We start from the raw sequence: 14,972 nt of genomic DNA, 5'->3' as shown, positions 1-14,972 counted from the left end.
CTCGGGAAGACTTTTGAAATTGTTTGTATGTTAAAACTATATGTATAAGGCCAAGGTCTTGGGGACACTTCTTTTATTTATTTTGGACAGGAACTCTATTTTTTGGTAGTATTAATTTTAGAAACGAACAATTAGAAATTACATTACAGGTAGCTTTCTGATATTTTCAACATGATCTTTTTTTCTTTTTTCTTTTCTTCTCTGTTTTTGTGTGTATGGTGTTAGCAACGGGTAAGAAGATATATTGAATCAGCATGATCGAAAACTTTTAACAATCTGCGTCCAGACGATAAATGTTTACTATACATGGATAACTAAGACGGTATGCAAGACTTGTGACCAAATGTTGATGGTTAGTTCATAACAGCACTTTCAACGCAGTAATGGCTATATAATGGCGAGGACACATCGAGGCGTTCGCACCAAGTTAGGCGGAGTGGGTGGAGGGTGAATGGGGCAGGTATCGAACCCATCACCATTTGATTTCAAAATCCGATCATCATTCAAATGAGTTACCGTGGCTCCCGCTTTACCAGAAATGTCCATTTACATGACTGAGTTAGGGTCGTTTGTTGTTGTGTGGTTCTGTGCAAGACATTTTACTCCATTTGGATGTAAACGATATGACATTTCATATGGTTATATGCCATTAACACTAATCAATCAGCGTACATTCATGCATGCATATAAATACGGTAAAAATAGTAAATTACATGCGTCGTGTTGTTTTGCACATAGTTAAATAGTTGAAGGCTAAAATTATTTTTAGGTTTTTGTTAGGTCTAGTGCTATTGATCAATATTGACTCGCCTAGAACTTGCCAACCATTGTAAAAGTACTTCCAATTAGGAAACCTATAAAGAAAACTGGTTTGGCTATACAATTATCATATTCTAAATTTTTCTTTGTTTGTTAGCTGCAATTTTGTTTGCAACTTTTGCCTTTGCAAGAATAATGCTTTCTCATGACTTCATTACCGTATTGACTCGTCCATATTCATTTTTAAAAAAGTAAAATAAAAACAATGAATATATATATTTATATATATTGCGTTGTCTCTAAGTTTAAAGCCTCGATGACGCAGTTAGTGCAAAAAGTCGTATGTGCCAAATCGTCTGAAAAATCCTGAATCTTGAAAGATATTGGTCCTTAACATGGTTGGGTTCCATTAAAAGTAGATAATTTTTCACGTGTACCATCGGGGAGATCCATAAGTTAACCGATTTCAGTCGAAAGCCGCAACACAAGATTTGATGACGTCATCGTGTTAAACATAAGACGCTAACACCACGCTATGTCGGACTGTCTTCAGCCCAAGTTCGCGCTTCATTGTATATTTCAGCGCCTCAGCTGATTGATCACCAATATTCACCTAAGTCTTATTTTGATATAATGCCGCTATTTCTTCTCAGATCCAATTATAAAATGCGGGCCTGAAACTCTTTATTCTTGATTCAATGTATGCGCCACGTGTGAATGTTGTTGTTATTAGATTAGTTACTAAAAAAATTGTCGGATGTATGACATCAGTACTTTGGGAAACTTCTAGAAAAAGATCGGAATTACGAGCGACTTCGTTGACTGAATTCAGGCGTGGTACCTCTTTATTCTAAACTGAATATTTGAACGTCGTTTAAACCTAACATCTTGATTATTTCAAAGAACGGTTTATGTCAGATAGCATTTTTGACAAAACATTTCCTTCCTTTCAAGCTTTAGTTAAATTAGAAGAATGGATGTGTGTGTGTGTGTGTGTGTGTGTGTGTGTGTGTGTGTGTGACACCTTTCCACTGATGAAATACGGCTCTTGATAGCTTTAGATAACTCTTGCAACTAGCAACTTATGTTTATAATTAAGAACTTACCAATAGTAAATGGTTTATACAATACTCAGAACTTAGTCAAAACCAACCTAGTACTATTGGCCTATCTTTATATGAAGATCAGCTTGGTCACTCTGGCCTACTCTCCATTTTCTGCATTACTTATTGGTGTAGGAAATGGGTTTAAATTCAAAAGACCGATTATGATTATCAGTTCATCAGAACTGATCAACCGTCGATAAATGGAGGTTGAGATATTGTGTTTATTTTTCCTGGGAAATATAATTTTCGCATGCATGAAAATATGGTCTGAACCGCTAAAAAAGGCATTGAATTGATAATATTCTTTCTTTCCGTCTGCTTCATCTGCATTTATTATGCATAGTATGTTTAAAAACACTCAAGTTTCTATTTGAGTTCAGTGATACTTTGAAACACACATTGAACATTATACGCATCATAAATTAATAAAGCCAGTTCTTTTGTGTTTCTAAAACCCCAAACCAAGAGTTGCTTTGTCGGAAATTATTTGGAACATATAGCAGTCCCTCCATCAACAATTTGTTTTAGATAAATGCTTTGGTAATTGTTGGATTTTAACCAAATTTGGTTGCAGCATTATATTATGAGACCTTGAAAAAAGTCAGTTTCCAGTCTTGTGTGTCTTCGTTTAGGAAATTATGTCCCCGATTGTCTGTCTCCCAAACTTTCGTTTGAGAACTTTTCGAGTATTGTGAAACTTAACCAGATCTGGCATACCATTTTACATCGAAGAGACCGGGAATGGACCAAGTCACCCTTTACAAGAGATATGCTTCATTATTAAATGCCCTTTTGACTTTGATTTCAGCAGCTTCACTTTACAAAAGTTTTAGGATTGTAGTCAGATTTGCAGTAGTGCTTTATATCGACAAGATCTTGAATTTACTCGATTTCCAACGTTGTACGACATCATTTACAGACATTGTATCTCCCCACCCACCCTATCACTATGGTTTGCCCTCCAGACTTTTTTTCGCATCATAACTTTACCATTTTGTTTCTGTCGGATTTCAAGCAAATATGAATTGTGTCTTTTCTTAAGAAGGTCTTGAATGAGTTCGGTTTCAAGCGCACTAACGCATCATTTACAGGAGTTACGCATCAGGATCGCCCGTTCTCAACACATGACATGATAATTTTATCGAGGTGTATTGGTTCTCAAATGTATCGTGTAGCTTTATACTGATGTGAATGTTGGAAAAGTTTAAATTGCAGCGTTCCATACCATCTTTTAGAAAAGGTGTGACCCGTGATTACGCGTCCCTCTTTGGTTGACGTAGCACAATTGTACTCAAGAAAGTTGCATTTTAGCCAAAATTATAATGTAAATTATATTAGTCAGACTACTGATAAATGCAGTTTCAGCATCCCACGTCATTATTTAGAGAAGTTGTTTCTTATGATCGCCCCTTCTCCAAACGATTTTCTCCAAACACAACTTTTTCCATGTTTCAATGCCTATCGTTCAGATATTACCCGACGAAAGCAAAAGTACGATTATGCTTGTGTTATATATATATATATATATATATATATATATATATATATATATATATATATATATATATATATATATATATACATACATACATACATACATACATACATACTATGGAATATTTATCAATTCCCTATTTTGTTTCTGATTCTTGTTTGTAATGGTATAAATAATTCAAACATCATTATCGGTAAAACTTATAAAGTTACTAAAAAATTGAATGCTAATAATTTGAATGTGATCGTTTGCAAGCTGCTCGGTTGTAGGTAATGTTTCTGACGACAGTGTAATTATTTTGAAAGCACCAGCCATATGAAAAGATTGTGTGTGTGTGTGTGTGTGTGTGTGTGTGTGTGTGTACAAAATATCATACAAATATCCTCGCTGCTACTGTCTTGAAGTTAATATCTATATCGTTATTATCCCATCTAACTTAACAGGAAAAAAAAAAAAAACACCAAAAAAAAAATTTAGTGATGCCTCTCTCTCCCCCGATATTCAAGTTTCAACCTGTTACAAGTATTACTGGCAGAAAATTCTTTTTCGTATATTCTTCAACATTTGTATAAGGAATTTATAGGCAGATTACTGGCTCATTCATTTGCCTTGGTTATCCATGCGTTGGTTCATAATAACGCGGAGATCTTGAGATTCTGACATGTATGCAGTCTTAGGTGCTTAATGACCTTGAATTCCTCTACACTGTTAAAACTAAGCAAATAAAACTCGGCCAGTAATAGTCCTATGGGTGTAGGTTATGCCAATACTTTTGGAATTTTTCTTTCAACCCTATGTGTGTATTTAGAGGTAATTATTCAATAACAGCGACCTAGCCTCTTAGTCTTAACTTGGAAACTGTTGAGATCAACACCCTTTGACAACGTATACAACTATTGGGCATGAAAAGACAAGCTGACCTTGTCCCTAGGTTTCATCCTTATCTCCAATTGACTTTGCCCCTTAGATTAGAAACTATCGATCTCCCTAAGTTATAATCATGTTCAGTCTTAACTGGCTTTGAGAAGATAAATGCACATATCCAACTGACATTTGTCCACGGGTCAGTCTTCAAGCTGAGAGACCTACCCAAGACGTTCATATTTAGGGTGGAAGTCAGAAGTTACGATTATATTCCACTCTACCATAGACATGGTAATGGAAGGCACGCGTTACAGTACGAACAAAAGCTATTACAATTATCTGATCGAACCCGGACACACAGCAACGCATAGCGACAGAATTGTGTGAGTCGATTTGGATTTGTAATATGTAAAGGATTTATTTAAAAAACAATTGAAAGTAAATATTCACTATTTTAACGATCGTCTTTAATATGGTATCAATAATCAATACGCATTTCAAAATTTGCCATTCTAAATGATTAATAGGCTTATCTAATTACAAAAGGTCCGTATACAAAAAAACATAATCTTGGATTGTATGATTGCACCATTGTAATATGTGAACAAAAGCGAAGTAATCATAACCTATTGTTGAATTTAAAATATGGATTTAGCATAGAAGAGATTAACGAAGCATCAGTCTTGTTGACGCTTGTCGTCCAGTATCCCTTTTGGGACCATTCTGTGATGAGACTATGGTATCTCGATATAAATGAACTACATTTATAATGGCAGAGTCAAACTTTAAAATGACCTGTGTGTATTTTATTCTGCGAAGTCTTTCGTCCTTCTTGGTAGATTGATAGCACGAAACGAGAAGTGTCGGTCGATTGATTGCGAAATGGGTTTTGTATTCATGTCCAAGCGATTCTTTGTGAAATGTATATATATATATATATATATATATATATATATATATATATATATATATATATATATATATATATATATATATATATATGAATATGAATATGATAATAAGGTTCGCGAATGTGATTGCGCCGTTCTTTGACCCTCTGGTGAATATTCTATATTGAGACATATTTTTGTATGTGCATGTTGAGTTCCTGAAGATAAGCGTGAAATGTCCAATTTAAACTTAAATTTAAATGATCCCTATCAAATGTTTTCGTAACAGAATCTAACTTCAGAATGTACAAGACAATAAGATCTGGCTTACAAAGGAACAAACATGCATTCTAAACAAATACAGACTCAATCAAGTATTTTCATCCTCTCATTGACAGGAAATCGTACCGCACAGAAAGACATTCGCAGATATCAAGATGGGGAACGATTGAAGAAACAGATTACTTTGGTAATTTTTTGCCCCCCCCCCCCCCTCTCTCTCTCTCTTTGAATGTTTGGTCTTTTAGTCCATCACCGTTTGTATTTATGCTAGTACTTTTGTCCCAAATACAAAAGAGGCATGCATACGTACATACATACAAACATACATACATGAAATAATAGTTCTTTCAAATGTGTTGTTCAACAGCTGTTATCGTCATAACGAAAAGTAAAATGCCCCCATTTCAGACTTCCAGTGCTATACTTTCATCGGTTTTCACACGATTGTCAGCAGGTGTAGTAGCAATGACTCTACCACTAAGTAGCTTCTTGTACAGCGGTAGTTAAGCATTGATTGTACACAGATATATTCCCAAATTTAATTCAAGATGCCTACAGCCGCCGGCAGTCTGTGGCCGACATTTCGAGTCTCCATTCGCTGTTGCTTTTTTAAGCTTATTTTCTAAAGGGATATGACCCACTGTGAGGAGTATGGACTCAGAACACAATTGATTTTACTATATATTCTCTACATTTGTTTCTCAGTACTGAACTTTCCGCTGTGTGACAATCAATATAAATCATACGTTAATCTAAAATACATTCAAAGATGACTTCACGGTGAAGTTATTTTCATAGGTTCACCGGCATTTTTTGGAGAGGCTGGACTGTGAAGAAAACCAACGTGCAATGGAACACAGATTTCACTTCCGGATCATCACCAAGACCTTATTACTCTCTGCACACTGTCGCTGAAAGACAACCAGGCCATAAGCTAATATTCTAAATAATAAACAATTACCTTTAAATCCATACCAAGAATGACTAAATTTACCTCTTGTATCACCACCAAAAGGAGACAGGAACCAATGCACTAAAAATAAACTGGGACTACATTCGTGCGTACTGAACCGAAACTATTAATTGTGGTCTGATTCCGTATGGCATGTTTCTCTAATTCGATAAACCCCGAACCAAGCATCTCTCAAGTCAATCCAAACGAGTCAACTGTAATTTGACGCAAGCGTTGTTATGGCTTTTGACAAGTTATATCATAGCGTTTTCAGTTAAAACAATGAAGTTATATTTGCCTCACTAGGAAAAATACACAAAATGTGACTAAAAATAACTAAATGAATGTGAAAGAAATCGAAAACATGATTGAGTAGTATTATTTGACTGGTATGATCTTTAATACGATATTGGTATTGAGCTATTGTGAAACGAATAAAGTAACATGAAGAGGTTGAGATCCTTTTTTCTAGAAATGCATTGTTTGTAAATATTACTCCGATAACAGATGCTTCCCGATAAGGTCACTAGCAGAGGACCTTGTGTCCATTTTATCTGAATGATGTGCAAACGCAGTTTCTCGTAAATGCGACCACAAAAACTGGACATTTTGAACAAGGCACACTGGTTCAAATCAACTTATAAATTACCACTATAGATACTTACAGAAAGCCTGATTTGCGTTCTGTTCCTTTGTTTATATTTACTAACAGTTTCTTGAGATTCAATAAATTTATGTTAATTTCCAAACACCATATAAAATCAACGTTAACTCTGCCAGCATACACAAATATGGCTGATGATGACGTCATTCGGGATATATCTATAGGGAATCATTACTCAGTTGCGATATATCACTGAATTTAAAATTGTGCAAGTACTAAGTCAACAGCAACAACTTCTACTACTATGACAACGAGAAAAATAATAGTAATAATCATCAACATCGATAAGGAACAAACAATAATATTCTGATTGAAACAACTTGGTATCAATGCTCTGTCCGGCGGGACAGTCAGTATTTCACTCAAGAGTAGAATAGTGCTACTGCCACAAGAAACAACACGCAATCGTATCATGCGGGCTTTTGATGTTGTTGTTGTTGTTGTAAGGTTTAACGCCATTTTCAGCACAAGATAGGCTATATATGGCGGCCAGTATAAATGGTGAAGGATGAATCCGGGAAAACCCCAGAAAGAACCTCCGACCCACGAGAAGCTACTGGAAAACTTTCTCATGTAACCACACTGGCCTAGCCCGAGCCTCGAACCCACGCAGACAGAGGTAAGGTGGCAGCGATCCGTAACGGTGAGCCCTTTAGGCCACTTGGACACTCAGGGCCCCACCGGCTTTTTGTATTATAATGTTAATTCATCCACCCACCCACCCACCCACACAAGAATACATATTTGTTCCAACTAGAGCATAAAGCATCTCTTCATTTGCTAAGTTGTAAGAACTAGTAGCCGATCCATGTGCTGTAAATGTAGCAATTAAAATATGTTTAAACCAAACAACGCTGACCAGCAGCCATAACTGCACAGCCATAAGGCAAAGTAAGTTTTGTAACTTAGGTTTCTTCCAAGACATGTTGCATCCTGTACCAGATGCAAAGGTCATATATATGATTTAGAATAAGAGCCAGACAAGTATCCCCGACAGCTGAACTTAACAACCTCCTGTGTAGGGGCCAGTGAACGAAAATAATATAGAACTGATTAGTGTAACTCAGACATTAAAGACGCCATAATGGCAACCAGATAAATACAATTCGATAAATGCCGATGAAATCGAAATCAGTCATCTCATAATTCGGCTCTGAAACACCACGTCCAGTTCAGTTCATGTAGATATTATTATTCCGATGTATACATACATTGGAATTTACTTTCCTTTCCTCACATAAATTCAGTTTCAATTCAGTTGTTTATTCCCATAAGCATGTACTTGTTCACAGAGTACATACTGCAAATATTGCGTGGTTATCAAATGCCACACGTACAACTTAACATAAGTTCATAAAATGTAATCGGTGAAAGCTGGACAGGGGAGGATGGATCAAGATAAACAATCTTTAGAACAAAAATTACGATTCAGATTGTATTCTGTCTTTCATTTACAACACTTCATAACAAATATAGCAAGTAAAATATCTTCCTGTGGAATAGTTAAATCTCAGTAAGTTGCGCTTTATGGAATACCACATATTGATTGCACCCTTGGTTTGTGTCTAAAACGACTCCACTTGTTTTCGCCCAAGAGCTGTTACTCATAAAATTGTGTCCTTACTGAATAACAGTCAAATTTTTTATTCTTTGTTTAATCAATCTTCGCATAACATAATTAATTGGGAATGCAACCAGAATGGATTTATCCGTGAATATTGCTTCATTGTTGTAGAAACAATCACGGAGTGTCTTCACACCGGGTGGTGTTGTCAGCGACAGGGTATTTTCACTTGTTAATGCTATACCGACAAGCCGGCCACAAGTTGATAAGTTGATAGTAGTTTGTTAGAGTGGCTCCCATTGTCGATTTCTATGAGGCTCTTAACAAGATGATATTTCAGTGTATACGATAATTTGTTACCACCACAATGACGCAGATATTAGTGGGCAAGTTTGAATAAAATTGCTATCCATGTTAGCATCCACTATCAACCGGTCCAATACATGGCAAGGACATGGGCATCACACAACGAAATATCAACATGTTGTAGTAGTCCCGGATCACTTTAGGCACGGGTGTGTATCTTTGTGTCACATAGATCACGTCATTGTTTTATATCAACATCGGTAAAGTCTTCTCGCAGGGTTATCTTACTGTTCAAAACATTAGGTGCTGGTTGGTGTTGGGCAGGTTCACATGATTGTGACCAGGTTATTACGGAACGATTTAACCGTGCGGAAAGGTTATTCGGACATCAGCATGCATAGGAATCATTGATGAGGTCTCGGACCCAGAATACTCTATCTCGCGAGTGGGTAACACGACTTCCATCAGTTATACAAGCAGTAAGTATTGAAACTATACGCACAATTTGATTAAATCCTGCTGAGCAAATTCGACAGAAGACTGTCAACGTTGCCATTTAAATGATATCACAGCCACTGTCGTTAGACTAACTAAGAAACAATTTCGTTTAGTGTCTGTATGTAATGGGTAAGTTAGAATTCGGATAACTTTGTGATACTGACCCGGTATGGTCGGTCGATGTATTTACTTTCTCAAACCCGATTGATACTCCAAGGCAACTAACACGGTACCATTTGGCGGGATAAAGTCCACCTTGTATAGCGGTTTGGAATATCCACTGTTGTTTCTTTGATCGGTTCAGATTAGCTGCGTGTGGGAATTCACGTCGTTCCAATTCACGTGTGGGACACCTTCTGCCTTCTTAGTGCTTTTGGAGACGAGACCGCTTTGCGGTCCGACCACGATCGGGTGTACGTATGGAGCACAGTACCAGGTATTCCTCAATAGGTTTAACCAAACGCTCATCACCAACAGCCCTTTTGTGTTCCTTACTAAAAAGTGGATGATCTTTCGGATACTCGTGTGTTTCGGCCATGTCTGCGTCCACGTCATTGGTGTTAATATTTATCGACAATGAGTCTGTGTCCGTGCATATCATTTTGATGCTTTCACCGAACGGTGGTTTTGTCTTATCATAACAAAAATCATTCATGAGCAGTTTAGATACGTTCAACACAGACACGCCAAAGTAGATTGGATTTGCCAGCTTCAGATTCGATTTTGTATGCTGTGTGAAGCAATGAGCCCACCACGGAAGATTTTCCGAAACTCAGATGCCGGACCAGAAAAGAAGTCTTGTTCGCTATCGTTGACAGGGTCAAAGCGAACCGTTTCCTAAGGTTTTCCATAGTCTTGAAAAAGTCTTTCTGAAACTCGCTGGATGCTGCGGTAAGCAGATTTGAATTCATTTGAATATGCATCCATGCACCATGGAGAAAGTGTAACACTCGGTCAATTTTGCATATACGCATCCCAAGCCAAAATTACAGCTGAAAGTTTCGTATTTGAACTAGATGGATGCTTTTAGTTCTTACCAGCTGAGTACATTCTGTATACTTGCGTCTGGACTTTTCCACTAGCACATACAGGTATGTTGACTTGCAGGACACCGACAAGGCATCTGGTTAATCGGATAAGCGGATAATAATTGCGGCGGCCATTGAGCTCATCCCGGTATTCCAGGTCGAATTCACAAAAGTACCCTATGTCGCCGTCACTGTTGTATGTCTACATCCACGGTTTTGACGCATTTAAACCCGTTAAGAAGCATGGGGTGCATCACTGTCCACCATATAAGTTGTTGGCGGAAAGATACATCAACAAACATCAGAGGACGTAAGATCGTATTCATCCGCACCGCTGTTGTTGGTGCTCGCTTAGCGGCGTCTTAACATGGAGATAACGCCAATGATTCCAGGCTCAATAATTAAATTTTGATCTACGTATGTGAGAAACTCCAATTCTAATTTTGTCTTTGACAGAAGTGAATCCCAAGGACGTCCTACAGCAAAAGTAAATCCCTACGCAGATACAGATCATCATAGTCACTCAAATGTTTTTTATTTATATGTGGACCTTACTTCGCTTCTTCGCGAGACATTGAAGAATCAAATCATTCAATCGGTGGTAATCGGGTTTTGGCAAATTTGTCCCAGTCGCTCGTGTACTCGTGAGGATAGATTCATATTCTACTTACCAACTTCAACATGTCAGGGTTAGCAGAATCGTATTCATCCTTACCTGGGTTTTTGGCTGGATCATATACATCCTTACCTGGGTTGTTATCGCGTATTATATGGACTAGTAATTTTAAAGCGTTCTTTGGATCCGGTCGCAAAGTTACTGACAAGTTGGTCCAGTCTCGAACTGACAAATGCAACCAGTCAAAGAACTGCAGCTGACCCACCCTAAACGTCGTGTATTTATCTGTGTTTTTTGTGATTACTCTTATTGGAGACTTTTTTGTGTTGCTGCGGAGACTCTTTGCATTATTATTATTTTACATTGGTAAATTCGCAACTGTAGATTGCACGTTCTGTGTGCGACTCCTCTATTCATGCTTGTAATGTGACAGTCGTCGCGAACTTTGGGATCAGTGACGCGCTTTAAGAAACACCTTAACCAAGTCCTGACCACGATACAACACTGGCGTCTCAGTCACTTCATCACATCTGACTACAATGTAGCAGATCCCGCATGGGACTTGTTCAGCTACTTGCGTTGTGTTTGACTGAATGTCCGTGCGTCTGCAGAAATGCTGAGACATTCAAAGTCCGCGTAGATGAAATATGGTGCCTTCAGTTCTGGCATAATCGTAGGCCGCCGGTCTTCACTCACTGCAGTGCACTTTAAGTTATGCTCGTCGAGCAGCTGCTGGGTACTACATACATCTATCAAACATCAGCATGGAATTTTTCTACCCTATTCATGGTTAAAAAAATGTATCCACTCGTACTGGTACTTTAACTCTGGACTGTGCAATAATAACAAATCAATATTAAACTGCTTGCATGTGTATATCGATTGTGGAATCGGTTGCATGTCTGTATTCCAAACAATTACATTATCAACTTTGTCAGGATTAAGTCGCTCAGACTGTTTGATGTAAATAGAATGTACTGGATATTTTAGTCACCAGATTTAAGTTATTTTCAAGGCGGGTTTTGATTATCAAGCGCGCGATTCAACGCAGACAAAAGCGGCCAGTCAAAACATCGATTGTCATCATTGTTTGCATTTACCACTACTCGCCGTGGAAAACACGCTGCCGTTTTCATGTAACTCGACCCACGAAACGGTTGGTATGAAGAAATATGCAGATGAATAGCCAAGCATCTGCAAATAGTCCATTCAGATCCTGCTTGGTGAATTTTTCCAACGTCTCGAGAATCATTTGTAAGCCTTTATCAATGTAATTATTAATATCATCGCTGTCTTATCAGTTTAAAATTGTACGAGGATCGTTCTGAGTCCAGACGGGTGCCAGTTTTTTACCCTTCATCATTCTCACGGTTAAGCAGCATAGTAGAATGTATACCAAAAATAATATCTGCTTTAACTCCAGAGGTGACCTTGCGTTGTAATGTCGATACGATTCCTGGAAGTACCTTTGAAAGAAGTTTCACTGCGTCTGTGCCTCGTGTTCGTTTGTGTCCGATAATTTTGTAAATCACCACCACGTTTTTGTAATTTATATTGGAGTACTTGTAATTCTCGTACTTTTGCAGCAGTGTCAGTAGCAATGGTATGTGCGATACGGCGACGACGGTCTTGTTCATCACCAACCAATTGTTTTATTTCAAGCCCTCAAATTTTAAAACAATACTTAGAGTGTGCCATGATCACAGACATTTTTAGGTACGCGTCAGTATCAACGGTAAGACATTCAAAGAAATTATATTAATTTTATCAAATGCATTCGCCGGTTAGAAACTGTAAAAACATAAATTAAATACTAAAATTGTCTTTTGCATGTTTTATCGCAATTATTTTATCTAATATATTGTATTAGAATGCATTTGTCCATGACGGAGCAATATTATTATATTAGCGATGACTAGTAGTGTGCGGATTCAACTTTAAAGAAAAGAGGTGGATTAAGATCTCTAGACCATTAAGCTAATGGTATAAAAAGTAAAAACTTTGATATAAAAAATATTAGTTTACTTGCCTGAATGCAAATCTTAATAAGATAATTTTAAATGTAACTAATCTCGTTTGAAATATGAGAATAAGTCGTTAATTGTTGGTTTATTAATGAATGCATTGCCAGAGCTGTTGACAGCAGTTGATCGAATTGTCGTTAACCATTTCTCTGCAGTAATGTTTTTAGTGTATGCTCCGATTCCCCAAATTAAATTGATTAGAAGCGCAGAAAGATTATTTGCAGAAGCACTCAGTCATGAATCAATGGATTTTTTTCTAATATTTGTGAATTAAAATTAAGACATTATAATTTTTTAAAACCAAATTTAAATATGGATGGCACAAATCTAGCCTTGTACAGGGTGATCCCAGACCTGCGAGCGCATTATGTGCCGGTAGATCAAAAGCTGCATTGTTTTACTTGAAATAAAAGTTTAACAAACAATGTAGACCCTGATCTTCCAACGCAGTTAGCGACGGTAGAGCAGGCTGAATCTACACGCCTTGTAACTGGGAGTGTGTGATACACAAAAGATATACGATAATGTGACCTTAAATACGTAGCCTGACTTTTGAACACTGTCAGGGAAACACCTTCCTTCGGGAAGGGAGTTTTGGGGTGGGGGCTTGTCTTTCTTGTTCAACTTCATTGTCCTAGACGTGAATTTCTTTAACAGATTTTCAAGATTGAGTTTTGTACTTCTCAGTACTTGACAAAGTTAAGCTGATAGGTTTTCAAGATTGATTCTTTTTTTGTTCCCAATATTTAACATAGTTACGGTAAGCTTTTTATCATTCTCAGGAAAGGTAATTCTCTCATAAGCCGTTTTTTGTTGTTTTTTCTTCGAAACCTCGGAAACAAAGTTCATGTATTAAAGATAGATATTTTCCGCTGAATTTAAATGTTTTCTTCCTTAGCCATTGCAGCGAGTTTTCGGCATCTGAATTACAAAATATCTTGAAATGAGTAGTTTTAACTTCTCCATTTCTTAACGCTTTTTCAGAGAACTACCGTCAGTATTCACTTATAAGACGAGTCCAACTATAAACTGCACAGACCCAGATCTGCCGGCGCACTATGCGTTGGTAGATCTGGGTCTGTGCAGATTGTTAGGAGTAATCTGTTTAGCAAAACAAAACGACTGACCTGCAGTCGCATTCTGCTCTGGCAGATCAGGATCATTGTTGTTTCCAATTTGACTCATCTTATAAGTGAGTATAGACGGTATGTCCAGTTATATCGTTTTGTTCTTCAGAAATTAGTTTGCTTTCGAAAAGTAGTCATTTACGTCTACTTTGACTTAACGTAGGTAAGACTGCATGGAGTCTTATACATTTACATCGCCACTCTTCAGATTCAACCAAGTCAAAAGCATTATTGCTAGGTTACCTCTTACTATTCACAAGAACGTGAAATTAGTGTATATTACTGTATTTGATAAATAGATCATTCGATCCTCAAGAAAAGATTGTAGACGCGGTCTAACCTCAAGTTCGTTTTGGTAACGCTATATTTGATTATTACAGGCATCGAATCATGGATGAAGAGGCAGACACAACTGAAGCTCAAAAATGGTAGGTATTTGTCTAGCTGAATGGGAGACAGATCATTATAACTATGGCATCAAAAATGTTTACATTTATTATTGTACAAATTTAAGTTTCATCACAAATGCTGCTGCATATACAGTAATGAAACTTAATGACTGCATTCATACAAGAGTAAATTTATTGACACCAAAAGTAGGTCACAGTGACAACATTGTGTTTTTCATCTACACCGACAGAGCAGGCTAAACATATCTCTGGAATTCTCTTTAAAATTTTCGCTCCCTTTGCCTGCGTATAATATAACTGATTTATTCCTTTTTTAATTGAATTGTTTGGATTATGGATAACTCTAGATGATTATCTAAATAGTTCAGTGTAATAACTATTTTCTGA

General features: G+C 37.2%; 1 protein-coding gene across 1 annotated transcript in view; it reads left to right on the top strand.

The window, feature by feature from the left end:
• The window catches only part of LOC149806864 (uncharacterized), a 153,153-nt gene extending 138,550 nt beyond the window's left edge, over positions 1–14,603 (top strand). Inside the window, exons 21-22 of the mRNA XM_089958856.1 lie at positions 5,513–5,583; positions 14,556–14,603. Of these exons, the coding sequence (XP_089814982.1) occupies positions 5,513–5,583; positions 14,556–14,573 (89 nt within the window). The 3' untranslated portion in view covers positions 14,574–14,603. The remainder of the gene's footprint in view (positions 1–5,512; positions 5,584–14,555) is intronic.
• Positions 14,604–14,972: the final 369 nt, after the last annotated feature.

Source organism: Sinohyriopsis cumingii, chromosome 1 (assembly GCF_028554795.1).
Source record: "Sinohyriopsis cumingii isolate HCF-2022 chromosome 1, ASM2855479v2, whole genome shotgun sequence".
Lineage (NCBI taxonomy): Eukaryota > Metazoa > Mollusca > Bivalvia > Unionida > Unionidae > Sinohyriopsis > Sinohyriopsis cumingii.
The sequence above is the reverse complement of the archived record's forward strand: the minus strand, read 5'-3'. Positions and strand labels throughout refer to the sequence as shown.